This window comes from Drosophila nasuta, chromosome 2L, assembly GCF_023558535.2.
Source record: "Drosophila nasuta strain 15112-1781.00 chromosome 2L, ASM2355853v1, whole genome shotgun sequence".
NCBI lineage: Eukaryota > Metazoa > Arthropoda > Insecta > Diptera > Drosophilidae > Drosophila > Drosophila nasuta.
The window spans coordinates 26,564,394-26,586,529 of record NC_083455.1 but is presented as its reverse complement, the minus strand read 5'-3'; the positions used below and the strand labels follow the sequence as shown (position 1 = coordinate 26,586,529).

General features: G+C 39.4%; 5 protein-coding genes across 7 annotated transcripts; 3 read left to right on the top strand and 2 right to left on the bottom strand.

The window, feature by feature from the left end:
• Positions 1-373: 373 nt before the first annotated feature.
• LOC132794283 (uncharacterized) lies at positions 374-1,243 on the top strand. Of its 2 annotated transcripts, none has more exons than XM_060804634.1 (3): positions 374-758; positions 822-963; positions 1,017-1,243. In XM_060804634.1, the coding sequence occupies exons 1-3, from the start codon at positions 603-605 to the stop codon at positions 1,070-1,072; spliced, it is 354 nt and encodes a 117-aa protein (XP_060660617.1). In that variant the 5' UTR covers positions 374-602; the 3' UTR covers positions 1,073-1,243. The 2 variants fall into 2 exon arrangements, with proteins under 2 accessions (XP_060660617.1, XP_060660609.1); XM_060804626.1 differs by having other exon boundaries at positions 376-758; positions 822-966.
• A 6,932-nt stretch (positions 1,244-8,175) lies between these two features.
• LOC132795112 (uncharacterized) lies at positions 8,176-10,014 on the top strand. Of its 2 annotated transcripts, XM_060805608.1 has the most exons (3): positions 8,176-9,604; positions 9,685-9,737; positions 9,798-10,014. In XM_060805608.1, the coding sequence occupies exons 1-2, from the start codon at positions 8,257-8,259 to the stop codon at positions 9,699-9,701; spliced, it is 1,365 nt and encodes a 454-aa protein (XP_060661591.1). In that variant the 5' UTR covers positions 8,176-8,256; the 3' UTR covers positions 9,702-9,737; positions 9,798-10,014. The 2 variants fall into 2 exon arrangements, with proteins under 2 accessions (XP_060661591.1, XP_060661582.1); XM_060805599.1 differs by having other exon boundaries at positions 8,178-9,737; positions 9,798-10,013.
• A 594-nt stretch (positions 10,015-10,608) lies between these two features.
• LOC132798179 (ubiquitin-conjugating enzyme E2 Q2-like) lies at positions 10,609-11,763 on the bottom strand. Its single transcript, XM_060809933.1, has one exon. It carries the CDS (start codon positions 11,761-11,763, stop codon positions 10,609-10,611), a length of 1,155 nt encoding a protein of 384 aa, XP_060665916.1.
• A 360-nt stretch (positions 11,764-12,123) lies between these two features.
• LOC132795125 (uncharacterized) lies at positions 12,124-12,682 on the top strand. The gene is made up of 2 exons (XM_060805619.1): positions 12,124-12,451; positions 12,513-12,682. Exon 1 carries the CDS (start codon positions 12,124-12,126, stop codon positions 12,448-12,450), a length of 327 nt encoding a protein of 108 aa, XP_060661602.1. The 3' UTR covers position 12,451; positions 12,513-12,682.
• Positions 12,683-13,245: 563 nt separating this feature from the next.
• On the bottom strand, positions 13,246-14,391 carry LOC132798178 (ubiquitin-conjugating enzyme E2 Q2-like). The gene has a single exon (XM_060809932.1). The coding sequence runs from the start codon at positions 14,389-14,391 to the stop codon at positions 13,246-13,248; it is 1,146 nt and encodes a 381-aa protein (XP_060665915.1).
• Between the last annotated feature and the right edge of the window lie 7,745 nt (positions 14,392-22,136).

The window sequence follows — 22,136 nt, the reverse complement described above, 5'->3', positions numbered from 1 at the left end:
GACTTGACTATTAGCTAGGAAATGAAATGGATTGTAAACATCAAGAGCACTTTCTGCTAATCCAGTTCTTCTTGTGAAGAAAGTGCCGTTGACAACTGCGGCTTAGAATGCCAAATAAAAAAACAAATTAATGTGTTACCAAGTCAAAAATGTGGCTGAAACACAGCTTTTGTTTTAAGAGAACCCTCGCTTGTCTGCCTCCACTTGCCTCTCTCTCTCTCTCAAAGTGTGTTGAAGAAAGACTTTCGACTAAAAGCATTTCTTCTTAACACATAACATGACAGGCAATTTGTTGTAGTTGTCGTTGTTGTTTGACTTAAAAGGGAATGGGGTGAGGGGGGAATTTCCACATGAACATGAATGTTTAGATATTATAAAATTCCCATTATACACTTTCACTACCGTAGCGCATTCCTAGAATTCCACACAAAAATACACGCCAAAAATAAAGCACTTTATTGGCATTCAAGAAATCCTTCAATCAGCTTCATCGTGATAGCTCTGTTAATACTGTCTAAATTATCAAGTAGAGCATTTTTTGATTATGTTGGTTTTTTAACAAGTGCTGCTGTTGTGTTCCCCTACGACAGGGTTGCATTATCATGGGTTATGTCATGATTTTATTGTCCTTTCACGAAATATATTGGATGATACTCTACACTGATGCAATGTATTGCTCACGCCTCAAAAAGATCTGGTTTCTGCACAATCAGATTAAAATTTTGGCTGGAGTTCTGCTCTTGGCTTGCGCCCATAATGTGAGTAGTCTGTTTTCCTTTCATTCAATTACTGATTAATTAAATATCGTTCTTTATTGATAGCCTCAAACTATGACCTTTTTGCTGCCACTGCAAATTGTTGTAAATCTAACGAGTTTAATAATTGAATTGATATTTTATTTGCTGTTGTCCAGCAACGATTTGATCGCGTGGAGTGCTGCGCTTTTATCCTTTCTTTCAATTGGTTGTAAGTTTTGAGTATTTCCTCCATTCAATTGACTCAATGTAAACTTTTAGGGACTGTGTACGGTGTGCTTGTGGTTTACTCATTTTTCCAAGAGATGGATCACTAGCCTCGATTATGCCATTTGGCCAGCTCAAAGAGACAGAGAGAGAGAGAGAGACGCTGCTTATCGCTGCTTTGCTGAAACGGTAGTTGGTTTGGCTCTTCGTCTTTTGCAGTTGGACTTAATCACAGCGTGTAGCATTTTGTGCCATGATTAAAAGCAAATTTATTAGTCAAATGTTGCGCAATTGCTCTGCTAAATCCAAATCCAAATCCAAATGCAACTGCAGCGCATAAATCGTGTCAGGCTGGTGCCAATTGTCACCAGGCTCCAACTCCAGCTCCAGCTCCAGTTTCAGTTTTAAGGCTGACTTCGGCTTAATTATCGGCGCACCGTTGCGCTACATGCGTGCTAATTGAGTGCGGTGACCAGTGACCAACTGACCAACTGAGCTGGCGACGCGGACATGGACTTGGACATGAACGTGGACATGGTCGACGACATGGACGCCGCCACGTCCTGCTATGATAACAACAACGCGACGACAAACGCACGCTGTGCCCAAATGAAATTATGTTGCAATCTCCAATTGTGTCTCTAGAGCTGGCCAAATCTCGTGTTCTCTCATTACACGATGTATAATAATGTTGAAGAAAAGGATAACTTAGTATACTGAAAATACTAAATATCAGTTAGAAAACTACCGACTGATGAAAGTTTTAAATTAGCTCTTAATTATTTATTTATTTTCTGTATAAATATTTTATTTAATGAGTCCTTTCATTGTATCGTATATTGCTTAAATACAAAAAGCAATATCAAAATTTATAGTAATGTTTAGTATATTGACTATGTTTTTTTTTGACCAGCTCGTGAGCTGGTGCGTGTCACGCGTGTCTGCTGCCATCGCTAAGATTCGAAGTGCTAAGCGCTCGATGATCAGTGCTCAAGTACCCGTTGGCTGGCCACTGATCACTGATCGGGGGGCTTAATTAATTTCGTTGATTAATTGAAAGTGCGCCTTGGATTTTTCTTTTTCTTTTTTTTTTGCTGTTTTTGGCTTGCTGTTTATACGTTTTTTGGCAGTGCAAAGTTGAAGGCGAGTATGAGATATTGGCGCATTGGCAATTCGCATTTCTTTACTCCATTCGGTATTCAGTTTTCGGTAGTATGTTTAGGGCGTTGCCTGTGCCAGCCCTTTGGTCCATTACTCTTGGATGCTGCATTTCGATTATTGCCCCAAAAGTTATGAGTGACCGCAGGGCAAGGACCGCAAATTCAACTGCAGTTACAATTACAATTATTACATTGCGAGTGTATGTAATAAATTGTTGGCATACGCTTAGCTTAACTGCTTATAAAGCGTATAGTATATTTGTGTTGAATTTGTAATTTATAATACTGCAAAAATATACTGAAAAGTTTGTATAAAAAAGAAGAAATTACAATCGATTCTTTGAATAATTGGTAATTTAAAATACAGCAGAAATGTAATGAATAGTTAGTTAGTTAGTATAAAATATTGGATTCAGATTCATTCTTTGAATAAAGCTTATAGTATATCTCCGTTAAATCGGTCATTAATACTGCAGAAATATACTAAGTAGTTAGTATACAAAATTGGAATTACAATCCATTCTTTGAATAGAGCGTGTTGTACAATTCAGTTGAATTGGTAATTTATAATACTGCAAAATACTCAATTTATTCTTTGAATAAAGCGTTTAAAAAACTCTGTTGAATTAGCAATAAATAATACTGCAGAAATATACTGAATAATGAGTATGGTATATCTTGTTGAATTCCTAATTAATACTACTGCAGAAATACACTGAATAGTTAGTATAAAAAACAGAAATTCATTCTTTAAATAAAGCATATAGGAAAACTTTGTTGAATTTTTAATTATTAATAATTACTGCAGAAATATCCTGAATATCTGGTAGACAAAATATAAATTACTCTTTTATTGATCAAATTGAGTGAAATAATCATTGCAAATATTTTAAATTCATTACTTCGTAAATTAACAATTACAAAAATAGATTTAAATATTTATTGCATTTTTTATATGGCGTTAATCTTCAGTACTTTGTGTTGACATCGCATTTGTTTTGTCTTTTGCATTCAGCATGAGAGTCTGTGATTAATTAGGTAAACTGAAAGTTGCAACACACGCGAGCAATGCAATAATAATAACGGACTGACGAATGGCCCAACTTTTGTGTTTGTTATAGTTTACGTGGCATTTGCAATCAGAGCAGAAGCAAAAGGCATTGGCAGGAGCCACGCACTGCCGGCAAGTGAATGGCACAAGTAGCGACAGGTAGCCCCAACTCCAACTCCAACTCTAATTCCTCCACAACTTCAACTCCAGATCCAAGTGCAAATGCAACTTCAACTGCAAACCCAACGTAGGTGGCACTTGGACACTTTTTGAAATGGGCGCCCGTTGGCCAATTGTGAAACTTGGCCAATTGACTAACTGGCCAAGTGTCAAACTTGCCAAATTGAAAACGAAGTTACGATGCGGCTGCCGATTTGTTTATGCTGCTTACACAAGTACAGTGTGATTTGGCTATGACAAACATTTGAGACACGATTTTTATATACAGTTTTTTAGATACAATTTAAGAGAGACTTGACTGTTGTTATGATTGCACATAGTTCGCGTGCATTGTCACTGACTTTGGGGTATATTAATTGAGTTGTCAAGTGTGTAACGAAGTTGAGGTTGTCTTTATGGATTGCAATTCTCAATATGTGCAATTATTGTTTAATAATACAGAAGGTAATTTTGAATGGCCTCAGTTTTGCTCAGTTTTAACTAACTAAACTTTTTGTAATCATTAAATTTTGTGGTAAAGAATCGATTGTAAATTTTCCAATTAATTAAATTTCTTGAAAAAATAATTGACTCTTTTTATATGTGAATTTTATAAGTTTCTTTGTAAAATATTAGACTGTTTTTAATGCAAGAGTATTATTAGCATTCAATTTCTTTGTAAAAGAATTGACTGTACTTAAATGTAAACTTTATAATCATTAAAATTCTTTGCAATCGTAGCCTGTTTTACAAGAGTATTAAAACTTCGCTAAACTCCAGGCATAGATTTTGTCTCGTTTTTAGTTGGTTTATTTATTTTATTTGTTGTATTTCTTAGTTGCATTTTATTTAAAGTTTAATGAAATATTACGCGCACGTGTCAACAGTGCGATAAAATTTATTTACGCAGCGCTCCGGGTCAAGTGAAAGCACATTTTGTTTTGGCATCTCGGGAATTCGGACGCTGTGCGCAGACCTTCAAATTGAATTTACGCCGGCGCTGCAGTCGCCAACTGGCACACACACATGTCCCAGACTCAGATTCCTGTTCGGGTTCGGAGATCAGTGCCAAAAAACAGAAAAAAAAATCCCAAAAAAATAAGAGGGAAAAATTGAAATTGAAATCGAAATGTAAACCTGACTGACCATAAAAATGGGCGTAGGGCAGCCGCACTGACACGCGGCCATATTTTAAATGTCAACAGGCAGGCAGTGAGGCAGTGAGGCAGTCAGGTACCGAAGCTCTTTCTTGCCCCTTCATCATCGATCGATAGCAAAGCCAGCAGCCAAGGATGCGTAGTCGCGTTGTCCGTGCGCATCAAAAATTCAATAAAATACCATTAAATTACAAAATGAAGACAATTCATTTTTCTTTTGCGTTCGCCCCGGACTTACTGGGGCAGGTCTCTGTTTCTGTTTCTGTTTCGGTTTCTGCTGCTCTTTTTTTTGGGGCTCATCTTTTTTGCTGGGTTTTATTATGCGCTGCATTTTGTATCTTTAAGCAGCAGCATTTAATGTCGCTTTGCGGTTATAAGCAATAAAATATGAAAATCTGCGCTTATAAATGTTGAAAACGACATTTATTGTAATATTTTACGAAATCAGTGAATATTCGTTGAATTGCTCAACAACAACAACAACAGCAGTAACAACAATTGCGTAGACAATGCAACATTGTTGTTAAAGTACCACACAAAAATTGACTTGCAATTGCATTTTTAGTTTAGTTTATTGACGACTTTATGAGTGGGCTTTGAGGATTATCGATTATTGAGGCTCATATATCTCTATTAATGGACTAATTCGTGGACAAGGACAAAGACTTTATTGATTTTGCAAATTTCGAGATTTTTAGTAGAATTAAGTTTGTTTTTTTATACCCGTTACGAATTGAGTAGAAAAAGTATTATAATTTTGTGCCCACGTGAAATTTATTTAACAGGCAGAATGCATTTCCAACCCTATAAAGTAGATGTAAATATTTTTGATCAGCGTATATTTTGCACTCTATGGTATAATTTAAATGTATCGATATACCAACTATAACATTTGGTATGTTTTTAATATTTTTATGGTATATTTATTTGGTATGTTTTAAAATTAATACCGCACTGTTTTGTTCTCATTAAAAATGGAAGACAAGCAAACTCCACTTTCTTACAAGTTTTTTTACATTAAATTTTAAAGATTCAAGTTACGAAATATTTGAATTTTTCTTTATAAAGAAAAGTACATTTCTGCAAATATTACATATAATAAATTTTAAAACAGCCTAATAAATTTAAGTTTATGAGGTTATATTTGCTTTAGTGTCAGTTTGATATATTGCAGCTTAATTTTATGACACGTCAAGCATATTATAATTTGGCAGTTAATATATTTTTTAATATTTGGTTTAAAGCCTCGTTTGGCAGACCATCGGTGGAATTAGTCAGAGAGCGTAAAACAAACCGTCTCCACCGCCCACCAAGTAAACCACAAATAGATCTACGCCTATGTGTAATGTACTTGAGTACATGTGCATAATTTTTAGTGCTGCGAAAAAGCTCATAAACATGTGGCCATTACAACGCTTCGACTAATGGGTACGACTAAGCGAGAGAGAGAGAGATGGGCCCACACAATTCTACAAACTGCTCATAAAACTTGGCGTCCGGATAACTACTGTATGTGTAGTTGTTGTTGTTGCAAGTGCCTCACCTTCGCTGTTGTTGCTCCTGATGCTGGTCATTAGGCAACACAGCAACTGCAACATCTTCAACGCCAACTGCAAGAGCAACAGCAACTCGCCAATCTTTAGTCCAGTGACGTCGCACACGCAGTTGAGTGATGCGCATTGGGGTCATTTGTGTCGGTAGATGGGGCGTCACTTTGGGGCCAGGGCTAATTTCCATAATGTTGCCCCACCCTCCTCTCTCTCTCTGTCTCTGTCTAGAGACTAGAACAGTTCGTTCACTCGCAGTAATTTTGGATCTGGTAATCTCTTTGGGAGCTACAAAGCAGCTTAAGTGAATGCCGGGGCTTAACACCTACCAACAAAAAAGAACAAAAAAAATACTTCGTCTCGTTGTTGGTCTTGGGGATCTTCACTGCGCTTCACTTGTTTCCTTGGCCAGGGCAATGGCAATGGCAATTTAATGGCTCAGCAATTGCTGACCCGTCGCTCTCCACAAAGTGGCCGTTGGGGCTGCTCATTGCAGATACATACATCTGGAACTCTCTGCACTTGTGGATCGTCGACAAACTATGGTTCGGATGTGCTTCGGTTCGGCTCAGTTCTGTTGCTCGGCTTGTCCGTTGTCTTTGCCAGCGCAACATGAGTATGATTTATTGTAGTTTATGCGGCCAAGAGCTCAAGAGCGGCTTCTGCCCTGTCCAGAGTCGCTCGTTGTTCCTGTCGCAGCCACCAAATGGCAATTCGTAATGTTCGTTAGCTGCTACAGCTAGTGATGGCACTGCGATGGGCTTTTCTGCGATAGTATTGCAGCAGCTTCATCTAAAACTATTGATTATATTAAATGCTTTTAAATTTTCGGTATAGAACGAATTTTAAGTTGAGAGCAGTCATTTTTTATAAGATTAATGCATTGATAAAATTGTAATTAGAGGTGGAGAACAATTGATAGTAGACGCCATCGATATTTGCGTCATCGATAGTGGTTGCATCACTATCGGAAGTGTCTGCTGCTGATTGTGGCTCGATAGCGCCCGACCATCGATAGTGTCTATATTGCCATCGATTGTTCTCCACATCTAGTTTGAATGCATATTTTAAGATGTTTACAATAAGAAACAAAAGCACATTTATAACAGATTCGTACCTATTTGTTATATTCAGATATTTACTTTATATTTTTAGGTAAACTCTCTGCAATTTGCTCTTCTAAAATAAAATAGCTTTTATTAATTTTTTCGCAAACTTGATTCATTTGATTTAACCATCTCTAGGCAGGATTTATTCGCTGCGCAACTATCTGGCTCGCTTTATATGTATCATTTTTCATGCCTGCAGCATGGATTTAGCATTATTGTATTTTATATTATTTGTGCTTAATTTGGCTGAACTGAACGCTGCCTGCACCTGATTTCCTGAGTGTTTTTTTGTGACCAAGATGGTTGCTCCGCTCTTCGCTGTGTTCTGTTCTTGGTCAGAGAACTTTGCCAGCAGCATCTTCTGCAGACAAGTTCGTTAATTTGACGCTCGCACCTCGTTCGCATAAATTTGCCAAGTGCCAAGAAGTGGTGGCAAGTGTGGCTAGCTGAGGGTGGCAAGTGTGCGGCGAGTGCCACAAATGACTCTTCGTCTAGTGGTTGGTGGTTGCTTCGGACTATTAGCGCTCAATGCCAACGCCTGCGCCGCCCACTCCAACAGCAACAGCAACTACAACTCTCAACTCCAAGTGCAACTCCAAGCCTCACAGTTTATGGTCATGCGGCGTTCCTTTTGTCAATTTCCCAGACATTTGCCTTTAAGTGCAAGCACAAAAGCGGCTGCCTCGAGATTTATGTGGTGCTGTTGTCATTTTAAGTTAATGGCTTGTAATTCTCTCCATGTCCCATCTCCCTCGCTCTCTCTTGCTGTTTCGCTTTTCATAACTCTTTGCATAACCTGACGATCGTTTTTTGTGTTGCCAATTGGCGGCAAGTGCAGGTGAATTTGCGTCTAGGCAGCTTGGCAAATTTATGATTCGACTTTTAAATTGGTTTATGGCAATTTCCGCAGCAGCACCCACACACACACACACACTCGTTAAAGCTATCGATATTTATTATCGGTCGACGCTTTTTTAATTATGACGCATTAAACGTTTGACTATCGAGTCAAGTTGGCAGTCCGAAGTTTTTGAACTACAGCTAAACAATTCATAGGATGCCATTAAATTTACTTTAACTCTGAAGCATTCCGAGAATTGAGTTGAACAAAATGAAGCGTCACAATGCCAAAGCTATTGCGGCAGCTGTTGCCATAGCTGCCGCCGCTGCCAATCCGGAGACTAAGAAGAAATCGGAGCCGAAACCAACAATGAGTGCGGCCGCACTCTATGTGGATGTGGTCAAGAATATGGCCAAGGCGGAGACGCCACCGTCAGCCACATCGCCGCTGCCCAAGTTCACAATATTACACGAGGATTTTCCTGCTTTGCCGGGCACCGTTGAGGAAACCACGCGTGTGATCAATGCAAATGTGCCAGACGATTGGACGGACATGATTAGCGATAACGACGACCTCAATGACGATGACGATGATGGAGATGGAGATGATGACGATGGCGATATCGATGATGATGATGTCGCTGAAGATATTGATGATGATGAGCAGTCGGCATCGCCATCGCCTTCCCTGGATAGTGTTAGTGAGAAGCCCGAGTCCTTGCCCGACGCAAATGAACCGGAGACGTCCATCCCAGATTTGCTGATGGAGCTGCACAGCAGCAGCAGCAACAACAAGAGCTCAGAGAGTAGCGAAAACGACGCGCCAGCTGTTGTTCATGTGTCCGCATCCACTGATCACAGCAATGCCAATTCCAATGGCAGCGAATGGCAGCACTCACCGAAGTGCAAACACTTTCGTCCCAACTTCTGTGAGTGTGCCAACGAGAGCTTCTTCGAGCCGCAGTTTCTCATCGCTGGCATGCAGCAGCGTGCCTCGGAACGTCAGAAGTCGAGCGAAGTCAAGTCGCAGCTTGGACCACCGCCAGGATTTGAGCGTCTCGTTTACTATGGACGCTTGTGCACCAATCGCATGGGCATGCCACTGGGTGGTGTGACCTTTGACAACGTAGCGCCACCAGCAGCAGCAGCAGCTAACAATGCTCAGCTCTCGTCAGGGGAGGTCTTGAAAGATTCCTTTGGCATGGCTGGCTTGGCTAGGAATTTGCAGGCTGTTCAACAGAATCCACGGATGGTGCAGCAGTTCTTTGGCCACAAGGTCGCTTGCCTCAATCATTGTTCGACGCACGAGGCAAACAAGTTGCATGCCACTTTTGCCGGCGCCTTGATGGGCGGCCGTTGTCCACCGCACGAGGTACAACACAATGTTCCGCCATACTATTACCGCTCGAGTGTCAAGGCGCTGCCACAGCCCAAAATGGATCAGATGGAGTCGGAGTTGCTCTTTTTTTTCTTCTACACGTATCCGAATGATATGTTGCAAATGCTCGCTGCCGCCGAGTTGGCCGATCGCGGTTGGCGTTATCACATCGAGGAACGTTTGTGGATACGCCGTCAGCCGGATAATCCGCACTACGTGGCATCGCGTTGTCAGGAGTCGGGTGAGTACAACTATTTCAACATGATGCACTGGAAGATAATGCCACGTCACTTTGAGCTGCTGTCGGGGCAACTGGAGCAGACGATCACCAAGGCTGAGCTCTATGAACAATACGGTTACCATCCGCAGATGAGGTGGGTCCTTATAAAGATGTTCTTTTGCTCCATCAACTCATTGTTTTCCCCCTTCGACAGCTTCTTCTGATGCCGCAAGTGAATTTGTTCCAAGTTATCCCCATTTTATCAAACTGCATCGACGTATTGCAGTGATCGTAACTGGTGTCTACAATACGCACATCAATCAATCATGAAACGTTTAAAATATTTTTAAAACTTATCATCTTGCACCTTGCTGTAAAATATGAAATTTGTTAACTTCTCACAGCAAGAAATAATAAATAAAATACATATTAATGTACAAAATCAAAAGTATTTTATTTTCATCCAATTTTTGACTGTTGAACATCTTAGCTTATAAAAATATGAATCATTTTAAGTGAACTGCGAATACAAAAGAAATATTTAAGGACTGAAAAAGAAATTTAAGGACTGAATCTCCCTGTAAGTCGTTCTGTAATCCCTATAAAGAACACTTCAAAAGGAAACTTAATACTAAATACAAATTCAATATTATTCCTTCAGATTTTTAAATCAGTTTTCAAATTTTTGAGCTAACAAAAGAATTTCTTCATAGCAACTTAATTATAAATGGAAAACTGAAAACAAATTCAAAGTTATGTCAATTTTTAGAATCAGTTTTCAAATTTTTAGGTTAACAAATAAATTTCCCCGTTCGTATAGAGAACATTTCAAAAGATAACTTAATACTAAATACAAAACTTTATACAAATTTAATATTATTTCATCAGATTTTTAAATCAGTGTTCAAATTTTTGAGCTAACAAAAGAAATTCTTCATAACATATGTAGGGAATGTATTCACTTAGATCAGACGTTAGCAAGCATTACAGAACAGAGAGAGGGAGAGTTGCAAAACTGTGACTGTTTAGCTTTCGGGTCTGTCTAATTGCGACCAACCATGTTTGTTGTGCAGTCTCTCGGCCAATTGAAAGTTGCGCTGGGCGTATTCCAGGTTGTAGAACTTCTCAAGTAAAGACTTCGGAGCGTCGAAGTAGATGCGCCCATTGTATTGAGACAGTGCGGCGGCAATTTGAATGATCAGTGACTCGACGGTGTAGGCGGATGTCCAACCGGAACTGGTTAACAATTGCATACAAATGACACCCCCGCGTAAGACAAAACTTCCCTTGATGACGGGATAGACTACACGCACAAAGGGTGGCGAAGATGGATAGTTATCGTTGAACCTAAATTGCAGCTCGATGGCCCCTTCACCATCGATTTCCTTTAGCTTTAACATATCAGCATACAGGCGACTGTCCTTGTCCACCGAGTGGACGGAAACTTTCCAGTTGTAGATCGAATCATCGTCTAGGTCCAACGAGAACACATTCTGTTTAAAAGTGTCAGAATGATAGATGAGCCGCAGCTCTTTCATCAGGCGATTTACAGCGTTAGGCGAGCCAGCGGCAAGACCTTGAGGTTGATCCTGACGATCCTGTTGGTTGTTCAGTTTCTGGAGGGTCTGCCGCAGCTTCACTTCCTCATCTTTTAAGCTAGTTTCCTCCGATTCCATCGAGTGGTGGTCACTTTCGCTGTCCTCGTCGACATAATTCTCTAGGGTCTCCATCAGTATTAATTTCTCATAGACTGCGCGAATTTCCTCCGATTTCATCGAGTCGTCGTCACTTTCGTCACTATCATTGTCATTCTGTGGCTTCATCGGCACTGTCAACTTGTCCATATTATCCGGCAGCGGCACATTGTGAGTGTCGCACAATTTACGCACCAACGAAGCCACCTGCAACACCAAGTGACTGTCCTCTCCTTGGCTATTGCCCAGCTCTTGCATTATTTCGCTAAGCTTCGCATCATCGCATTCCGAGTACCAAATGGGCGGAGTCATTGGATAGGTGACCGTAATACTCGCCTGAATGTCGTAATGCTTGCCATTGCCATCGATAAAGCGGCAGAGTAGATCGTCCAGAGTGCAACCGAGCAGCTGGAAACGGTTATGATCCTTTGGAAAGATCTGCTGCAGCAATTCGATTTCAAGTTTCTGAGATTTGAAGCAAGCCATATTGATATATGTAATTCGCAAAAACTTAAGCGATTTCAATGTGCAACTTTTTAATGACGCAGTTATGATGAAATACTTTGGAAAAAAGTGTTGCTTAACGCGGCAAAATCGATTGAAGCCAACTGCACTTTCGGTAGATATTCAAGTTTGCTTTTCTGCAGAATCGACTTTACATTCGATAATTATTCAAGTTGCTTTGCTGCACAATCGACTGTATAAGAGTAGAGTTGACTCTTCTTTCGATAGTTATTGAAGTTCCTCTGCTAATTATTTTTAAAACATGTATAAAATTAAATTGACTTGCAAACCGTTGGGGAAACGCGTTTGATTAATGCAAATGTGCCAGACGATTGGACGGACATGATTAGCGATAACGACGACCTCAATGACGATGAAGATGGTGATGTCGATGATGATGTCGCTGAAGATATTGATGATGATGAGCAGTCAGCATTGCCTTCCCTGGATAGTGTTAGTGAGAAGCCCGAGTCCTTGCCCGACGCAAATGAACCGGAGACGTCCATCCCAGATTTGCTGATGGATCAGAATATGTTGCAAATGCTCGCTGCCGCCGAGTTTGCCGATCGCGGTTGCCGTTGCGTAACTTTGAGCTACTGTCGGGGCAACTGGAGCAGACGATCACCAAGGCTGAGCTCTATGAACAACACGGTTACCATCCGCAGATAAAGTGGGTCCTTATTAAGATGTTCTTTTGCTCCTTCAACTTATTGTTATCCCCCCTTTGACAGCTTCTTCTGTTGATGCCGGAAGTGAAATTGTTCCAAGTTATGCCCATTTTATCAAACAGCATCTACGTATTGCAGTTTAAAATATTGTTAAAACTTATAACCGTGCTTTAAAATATTATGAAATTTGTTAACTTCTCACAGCAAGAAATAATAAATAAAATACATATTAATGCACAAAATCAAAAGTATTTTATTTTCATCCAATTTTTGACTTTCAACATCTTAGCTTATAAAAATATGAATCATTTTAAGTGAACAGCGAATACAAGATAAATATTTAAGGACTGAAAAAAAAAAAATTTAAGGTCTGAATTTCCCTGTAAGTCGTTTTGTAATGCCTTTAGAGAACATTTAAAAAGGGTAACTTAATACTAAATACAAATTCGATATTATTCCTTCAGATTTTTAAATCAGTTTTCAAATTTTTGAGCTAAAAAAAAAACTTCATAGCATCTCAAAAAGCAACTAAATTATAAATGGAAAACTGAAAACAAATAAATTTCCCCGTTCTGTAATGCTTATAAAGAACATTTCAAAAGATAGCTTAATACTAAATACAAAACTTAATACAAATTCAATATTATTCCTTCAGGTTTTTAAATCAGTTTTCAAATTTTATAGCTAACAAAAGAAATTCTTCGTAACATATGTAGGGAATGTATTCACTCAGATCAGACGTTAGTTAGTAAGCATTACAGAACAGAGAGAGGGAGAGTTGCAAAACTGTGACTGTTTAGCTTTCGGGTCTGTCTAATTGCGACCAACCATGTTTGTTGTGCAGTTTCTCGGCCAATTGAAAGTTGCGCTGGGCGTATTCCAGGTTGTAAACCTTCTCAAGTAAACGGTTTGAAACGTCGAAGATTATGCGTCCATCGTTTTGAGACAGTGCGACGGAAATTTGAATGATCAGTGACTCGATGGTGTAGGCGGAAGTCCAACCGGAGTTGGTTAGCAATTGCATGCAAATGGCTCCGCCGAATAAGACAAAACTTCCCATGATGACGGGATAGACTACACGCACAAAGGGTGGCGAAGATGGATAGTTATCGTTGAAAATAAATTGCAGCTTGATGGCACCTTCGCCATCGATTTTCTTTAGCTTTAACATATCAGCATACAGGCGACTGTCCTTGTCCACCGAGTGGAGGGAAACATTCCAGTTGTAGATCGAATCATCGTCTAGATCCAACGAGAACACATTCTGTTTAAAAGTGTCAGAATGATAGATGAGCCGCAGCTCTTTCATAAGGCGATTTACGGCGTTAGGCGAGCCAGCGGCAAGACCTTGAGGTTGATCCTGACGATCCTGTTGGTTGTTCAGTTTCTGGAGGGTCTGCTGCAGGGTCTGCTTCACTTCCTCATCTTTTGAGCTAGTTTTCTCCGAGTCCATCGAGTCGTCGTCGCTCTTCTCGTGGACATCATTCTCTTGGGTCAGCATCAGTATTAATATCTCATAGGCATTGCGAATTATCTCCAATTCCATCGCCCTTTCGTCACCATCATTGTCATTCTGTGGCTTCATCGGCACCGTCAACTTCTCCATATTATCCGGCAGCGGCACATTGTGAGTGTCGCACAATTTACGCACCAACGAAGCCACCTGCAACACCAAGTGATTGTCCTCTCCTTGGGTATTGCCCAGCTCTTGCATTATTTCGCTAAGCTTCGCATCATCGCATTCCGAGTACCAAATGGGCGGAGTCATTGGATAGGTGACCGTAATACTCGCCTGAATGTCGTAATGCTTGCCATTGCCATCGATAAAGCGGCAAAGCAGATCGTCCAGAGTGCAACCGAGCAGCTGGAAACGGTTATGATCCTTTGGAAAGATCTGCTGCAGCAATTCGATTTCAAGTTTCTGAGATTTCAAGCAAGCCATATTGATGTAATTCGCAAGAGTTTAAGCGATTTCAATGTGCAACTTTTTTAATGACGCAGTTATGATGAAATACTTTGGAAAAAAAAGTGTTGCTTAACGCGGCAAAATCGATTGAAGCCAACTGCACTTTCGGTAGATATTCAAGTTTGCTTTTCTGCAGAATCGACTTTACATTCGATAATTATTCAAGTTGCTTTGCTGCACAATCGACTGTAATCGACTTTACTCTCGATAGATACTCAAGTTCCTCTGTTAATTATTTTAAAAATTTGTATTAAATCAAATTGACTTGCAAACAGTTTTGGTATTTCTTTAGTCACAAGATAATTTTCTCACATATTTATTCCGAATTCGATGTCAGCATAATATAATAAAATCATAAAAATTACTATGAATTTTTAGTAAAATGCGAAAAACAGGGAATATTTCAAAAGGGAGCTTCTTTTCAACATAGTTAAATCGAAATAAATAGTAATTATTGTTATTAAACCATTGTCTACTCATCAATGCAATTGTTGAGGCAATCATTGACTTTGTCATTGAGCTACTAATCTATTTGTTGGCTGCGTACAATTGCTGCCACTTGCCACACCTTCAACAGCATCCACATGCCACGCGCTCCACTGCCAAGCCGCTTGAAATGCCAATGCAACTGTTGGCCAAGCCTCGGAACCAATGAGCCACAGACTCTGACTCTTTAGTTAAAAGCGGCTCATTAGCAATATGGAGCAGTAGTCTGTCTGTCTATCTGTGTTGTGTTGTTGGCCAAGTGTCGCTTTGCTCGCTAATTGCCACGTAAATTTGCAACCATTTTTGGCAGCTCATTAAATTTATTATTAAAACAAAACGCTGGCCACACTTAATTGCCATCAAATTGACATGCGAGACGACAGCACCCGCCTCAGCTTCAGCCTCAGCCTCAGATGGAGCCTAACACACAGGCTGCCAGCTGGATCGGATCTGTGAAGTTGGAGTTAAAGCTGGTCGCTAGGCTCATGCGTATTAATTGCCGTGGAGACTTCATAATTTCATGTGGAAAAATGTGAACGTTAGGCGTGCAGCAGTCGCTTTGGCGAAGCTGTAACTTAAGCACAAGACTTTAAAGCCTAAACTGTTAGTTGGACACAGCAGTGCACATAGCTTTTAAAAAGTCAAAACAAATTTTCGTAGAGGGAAATCTGGCTAGACTTAAGAGGCAAGATAAGATCAAATTTTCTGACGATGGAAATCTGGTTATTCTTAAAAGACAAAGATGAGATAGTTTTCTGATGCAATTATGAATGAAAGTTCATGTCTAAAGATGAATTGAAGAAACAATAATTAAAAGCTATGTAACTTTGAAATATGAATTTATGCATTAAGCAAAAGTCTTTGTACTAAATGCAATCAACTTTATGTATATACTTTTAATGTTATTTCTCTAGAGATGTTGAGGATCAACTTAAGCTGGATAGTCTAAAAGATTTTCTAAACTATTTGTTTAAGGTTTATTGCCCTCCCATAGATTTCCATTTTTGTGTACAAAGACATTTGCTTAAAGAATCTTAAGTGAGACCAGATTCCAAAGTATTCTTTTTTTATTTAGCTTTTTTGAACATTATTACATCAGAGAAGCAAACTAAATAATTAGTCTTTGGTACTTTAGTTATATCTGTTTTTCTTTATTGCTGCAACTCACTTTCGATCACAACATTATCGATATCAGTTTCGATATATCATTAATCGATATTTATATATTGACTACATATCATTGTGACTTTTATTGAGCAATTTCCAACACTTAATAAATCTGCAATATCCAACACTTTTTATATTTACATATTTATATTTTAAACTTTATTATTTGGTAAATTTTTGCCTTTTTTTCAGCCAAGTTAAACAGCACTGGCTGCGAAGTTAGGCTGAATTGTAGGCTCTGTCCAGTTGTTGGTTTATTTATGGCAGAGCAAAGTTTGATTGAAATGTGTTGTCTGTGAAATTGACAACTGGGTGAGATTTGCACGGGCTGCAGAGCAAAGCAGAGCAGTGAGCAGTGTAGTGCGGGGCCAATTAAGCATGAATCATGCCACATGCCACCGATTGCTGCTGCTGTTGTTGTTGTTGTTATTGTGTAATGCGCAACGAGTGCTCTGATTAATAAGCCGCCCGCGCTCATTGGGCCAGAGAGGCTAAACCTAACCTCAACTCAGCCAGTCAACTCTCAGTGAGGTATTAACCCCTGAACATAACCTCAAAATGCAGACGCATGCAACGCCAAACAATTACCGTTACACACAGTTCTTATGCAGTCGACGTCGATGGCGTTGTTGTTGTTGTTGTTGGTGTCAACACGCTCGTAACTTGCAATCAACTTAAGATGACAGTGAAAATGAAGCATTGACGCCTCGCACGTACCACGGAGGATACGGATACATGTTGCAACTTGATGTTGCAGTTGCAGTTGCTTTTATTGTTGCTGCTGCAGTTGTTGTTGCTGTTGTTGTTGTTGTTGCCTCACACCTAGCAAAAGGCCAGTGGGCAGCCAGGCAATCAGGTTTGCTGCCTCCAAGTCCGAGTGGGTACCAAATTAGACACATTTTATTATTAAAATCCACTTGTGTTGAAATAAAACACGACTTTCTGTGTCGCATATAATGAAAATATATGGCAAGTTAATACCTGAATTTATTTATCACCCATCTGCAGGCCAACCACACCGGGGCCAACAGCAACCAGCAGCCAACAAAACCATTGCCAGTCAGGCCAACCAACCTGGAGCTGGCAACAAGTTTCATTGGGATTCAGATTCACACACCGAAGCTGTGATTGGGTTTGGGTTTGGGTTCGGGAATTAAACTGGGCGGGCAAACAAAAGGGCAACGATCAGTAGCGATCTTTATTATTTATTTATTGCAATTTTGTTAGATTTGCAAATTCTTTAGATTACACTAAATGTGTTTTTTTCTTTATAGAAAATGAAGAATCATATCACTATAACACTATTAATATAAATTGATTACACAGAAATAAAAGTACAAAGAATTTTGGTCTTAAAAGTGTGACAATAACATGAAAGCCCTAATGTTAGAAAACACAAATTTATTTCAAGAACATTTAATATAAGACCCAAATTTATACAGTAATTCAATTGTATGTTGATCACTTTACTTAAGATATATTTATCCTTCTCTTAGACTGCAGCAAGTTGATGGTTCCTAAAATTGTTGTTCTTAAAATGATCTTATTTCAAGAACATAATTTTTTAGACGAATGTTCTGTTTTTCAAAGCTTGGATATTGTTACCCCTCGATATTCATTATTGTATAAAAATTTCCAATCACAACAGTTTTTATGTGTTTCTAAGAAATGTTTTAAAAACTTGCTTAGAATAGTTTAATTAAACCTAAATTGAAATGAAGTTCTTTAAAGAAACATCTTTACAATGTCAATACAAGTAAAACTTGTATCAGAGTTTCATTATCAATGCAAAAGAAACACTGCAGAATCTGCAAAGATATCGACTTGGCAACAGATTAAAGTGTGCAACTGCGGGATCAATGAACGTTGCCATCAAGGATTTTGGTGATGATGATCGGTGATCGGTGATCGCTTTCATTCAAGTCTCGTCTACGCTCTTTGCATATCAAGTCATTTGGCTCACAACACGATGCTAATTGGCAGCTTCTTCCTTTTTGGCAGCCAATCGCAAGCGCAAGCAAATCATCAACAAAAATTTGTAATGTTAATTACACACTGTTGTGTGTGCGAACTTCGCTGTGATCTCTAAAAATCGATTTGCATGCGAAAGATCGTGTCAGGTATATTTCGATTTCGACTGGCAAGATGTCTTTGCTTTTATTTATTTATTTTTTGGTTATTCGGCGGCATCTCCCCGCTCTTAGCTTAGAGCTTTGCCCTGCTCTGCGAGGAGTTCGTTGTCTCATTCATTGGCGTCGTCTGAGTGTCTGGCAAGACGACGTCGACGTCGCAGCTCGCGTCGGCTGTGGCTGCTGCGTTATGCCATAGAAGATAGCCACAGAGAAAGAGTGAGAGAGAGAGTTCAAAGACACAACGGGACATTCACCCCATGGGTAAACGACAAGGCCACTGTCGTCCATACACCACACCCACGTGGATGGCAGAAGGTACATCAAGTCAATAACCTGGCCACTCTGACGACGATCCAAAAGGGTTGATTGAACCCTGTTCTGCTGATGATGATGATGTGCTGTGCTGGGGCTGCCTGCCCCAACAAACGTCAAATTGCAACCGAACCCGCCGAAGGCAAACTATGAATTGCGATTACGATTTGCAATTCAGCAGTAGAACAATGGATGGTTCAGCCTGCCTGCCTCCTCCTCCTCATCTTGACTTGTCTTGTCGCTAGTCCGTTGCTCGCATCCGCATCGCATCGGATCGCAAGGCGGTAACTCGTCTTCCCGTAACAATTTCCCTTACTTATGCAGAATGTTTTAACGGTGGTTCCATCGCCCTCTCTTTTTGCGACGACGAAGGCATCAACATCAACTGGACACTGAACCGACCAAGCGCAAATCGAGCAACACAAAATGTAGGTGGTATGCATTTTAAAGCAGTGAAAGTGCAAGAACCAAACATACCCCGTTCATTGTGCTCGTTCGATCAGCAGCAGCAACAACAATTTCTGCTTTTATAATTGATAACGAAAAAAAGGCAAAAACTTGCATGCATGCAGTTTCCACACATTGCACACTGCTGGGAGGCTTATCTAAGCGTTGTTCTGTCAAATTTGTCAAAACAAAATATTTGAATTGAATTTGTCATGGTTTTTCCCTCACAGTGCTGCTTTCATTCACCTCCCCCGGTTCATATTATGTAAGTTGGAATTAGCATAAATGTGATTGATCCCACAGTTTGTGTATTATTTGATTTTTATTGATATGCCAAATGAAATGCAAAAAAATGCAATTGCATTTGTTACTTTTTTGTGCACTTTTTTTTGTGCATTTTTTTGTTAGTTTTGTTATGAGTGTCGACTGCACCGAATTGGCTAAGCTCCGTTGGCTCTTTGGTTACCCTACAACCAAATGGTAATTCAAGTAGTTTGGCCCAATCACTGAACCAAACCTTTTTGCCAGTTGGCCAACTGCAAGTCTTCCGCTTCTTGCTCTTTCTTTTTGGAAAAAACGCCCTCGGTTGACCTGCTGAGAGAGAGAGAGATTGGATTGGGTATTCATTCGGTCCATAACTCTTCTATCCAATGACTTTGTCATATATGTCTTTGTCCATTTTGTCCACATCATTTGCATGGCATGCACATATTTAATAGACTTTCTGAATATCACAAAATATGCAATGTGTATCCGTTGGTTCATTCACTACGTCAGAGTGCGCGACAGAGATGGAGTTACGCAGAGAAAGAGAGACAGAGATAGAGCTGGAAATAGACCCCATAAGGCACAGGTGATATTTGCATGATTATGACAAAATGTTGCGTCTCTCGAGAGAGTTCAAAGCTCTTTTTGTGCGGAAAATTCAATACTCATATAACTGCGAGTAGTTTTTGCTTCCTAGATGGACCACAAAGGCTTCATAAATAAGTAACTCCATTCAAATTGCATTCGCTTATACCGTATTGGTGAATTGACTTGCATTATGAGTGCACTGTGATTTCTCGCTTTTGCATTTTGATTGATTCACTTGCAGCGTAGCACAGTTTTAGGCGCGTTCTTTATAACAATTCGTAGAACAACAATTGTGCTGAATTTAAATTTGATATACTATTCTTATATTAGCTACCCATAGATAAGAAGGGTATTATACGGAGGAGGGTATAGTTCTAAGGATCTTAGTTGTGTTGATTAACAATCTGGTATATTTGTTACTCTATAGTATATTTTGAATTTAGTACAATATCAATATACCAAATATAGCGTTTAGTATAATTTTAGTATTTTTGACATTCTGGTATATTACACTCTATAGTTTGTTTTCAATGTAGTACTATATCAATTCACAAAATATAACATTTGGTATATTTTTAGTATTTTTGTGGTATTATTTGGTATATTTTCAAATTAATACCACACTGTTTTGCTTTTATTTTGAATCTATACCGTTTATCTCACAGCGGAGCACACGCGATTGTAGCTTTCTTAGTTATTTATTTTGGAACTCATTGTTGAGTTCAAACAAGTTGGTTTTTAATCAAATCTTTGCTACGAGAATACGAGTTTAGACTTAGTATATGAATAATAGTTTAATATAATTTTAATTCTATTCATTTTTGCATACAAAAATTTAAAAAAGTCATTCGTTGGTAAGTGTGATGCATTGTATTGAATTTTCTGCTGAGTAATCAATTGAAAGCTTGTCTTGTTACTCGTAAATATATATTTATTTAAATTAATTTAAAAATATTTCAACTTAGCAATGCAAATTATTTGAATCTGTGTTTTTGCTTCCCTTAATTCCTCAGTTTTGCATAATTTTCTTTTACTTTTCGCCTCTTTCAACTGTTGTAAGCCGGAAAATCATTTAAAGCACGCGCGCCTTCGGCCAAGTAAACCAAGAAAAATAAAAGAAGAAAAAATATTTGCCACAGCCCAAGCGCCAGTTGCAAGCAGCACGCACTTCTCTTTAGCTCAAGCTCTCTTCCTCTCTCTCGCTCTTCACTTCACTGCTTCTCTGATGCGTTCTCCTTCTGCTGCAGTCACTTTGGCATTCTGCATTCGTGTGCACTGCTCATTGATCGGAATTGAATTGGACATAAATAAAACAAGATCAATCAATTGATTTATTTTGACATGTTGCAACAGCGCTCGCTCTGACTCGCAGCTACAACCTCAACTTGTGGCAGTGTGGCATGCTGCGATTGCGGCTGTGACAGCGCCTGGCGCTTTGTGGCCGGTTTGGGGGCCTCTCCATGATTCTCCATGGTGCACGCTGTGCAGTGGGTCTCATTTGCTTTTGTCGCTGGGGAGATTTCGCAGTTTGCAGTTGCATTTGCAACTTGTGCTATTGTTGTTGCAACAAGTTGCTAACTGACCGCCAAATTGCCTTTTGGCATCTGCAACGCTTTTATTGCTAGTTCTTGGCCATTTGGCTAATTTGTTGACGCACTTAACAACAGACATTAGCTGATTGCTGCCACAAGATGTGGTAGCTAATGGGAACAGCAACGAATATCGAATATGTAGAAAGTCATTGAGAATTGGGTTGCCTAGAAAATTGTCTTTGAATTTACAGTTTAATAAAAAAGGGTTTGCCTTATGGAATTTTGGCAACACTTTTGACACTAGCTATGTTCAACTTGATCGCTAGACAGTCTCTTAAAGTACTTGTTGTTCATTGCTTATGGATTATGCATGAGCAGCGACTGATTAACTGGCTGAGAAAAGAGGACGATAACGAACTTAATTGCCTCGCATGTTTTCTCGCAGCCGCCCACACATGAAAAGCATTGAAAATAATTTCTCTAATTCCCAATTCAAAGCCCACCTATTGAAAGTGTAAACTAAACAAGTAAGAAAGCTACAATCGAGTGTGCTCGACTATGAGATACCCGCTACCCAATTTTAATGAAAGCAGAAATATAGCAGAAATATACCAAGTGAATATACCACAAAAATACATACAATATACTATAAATATTGCTATATCAATATTGGTAGTACTTTCAAAGTATATCGTAGAGTGTGCAATATACCAGATTATGAAGGGCTGACAATCCTGTGCATTTTACTTTGAAACTTCCGTTTGAGGAGTCATTCAAGAATGGCACAGCG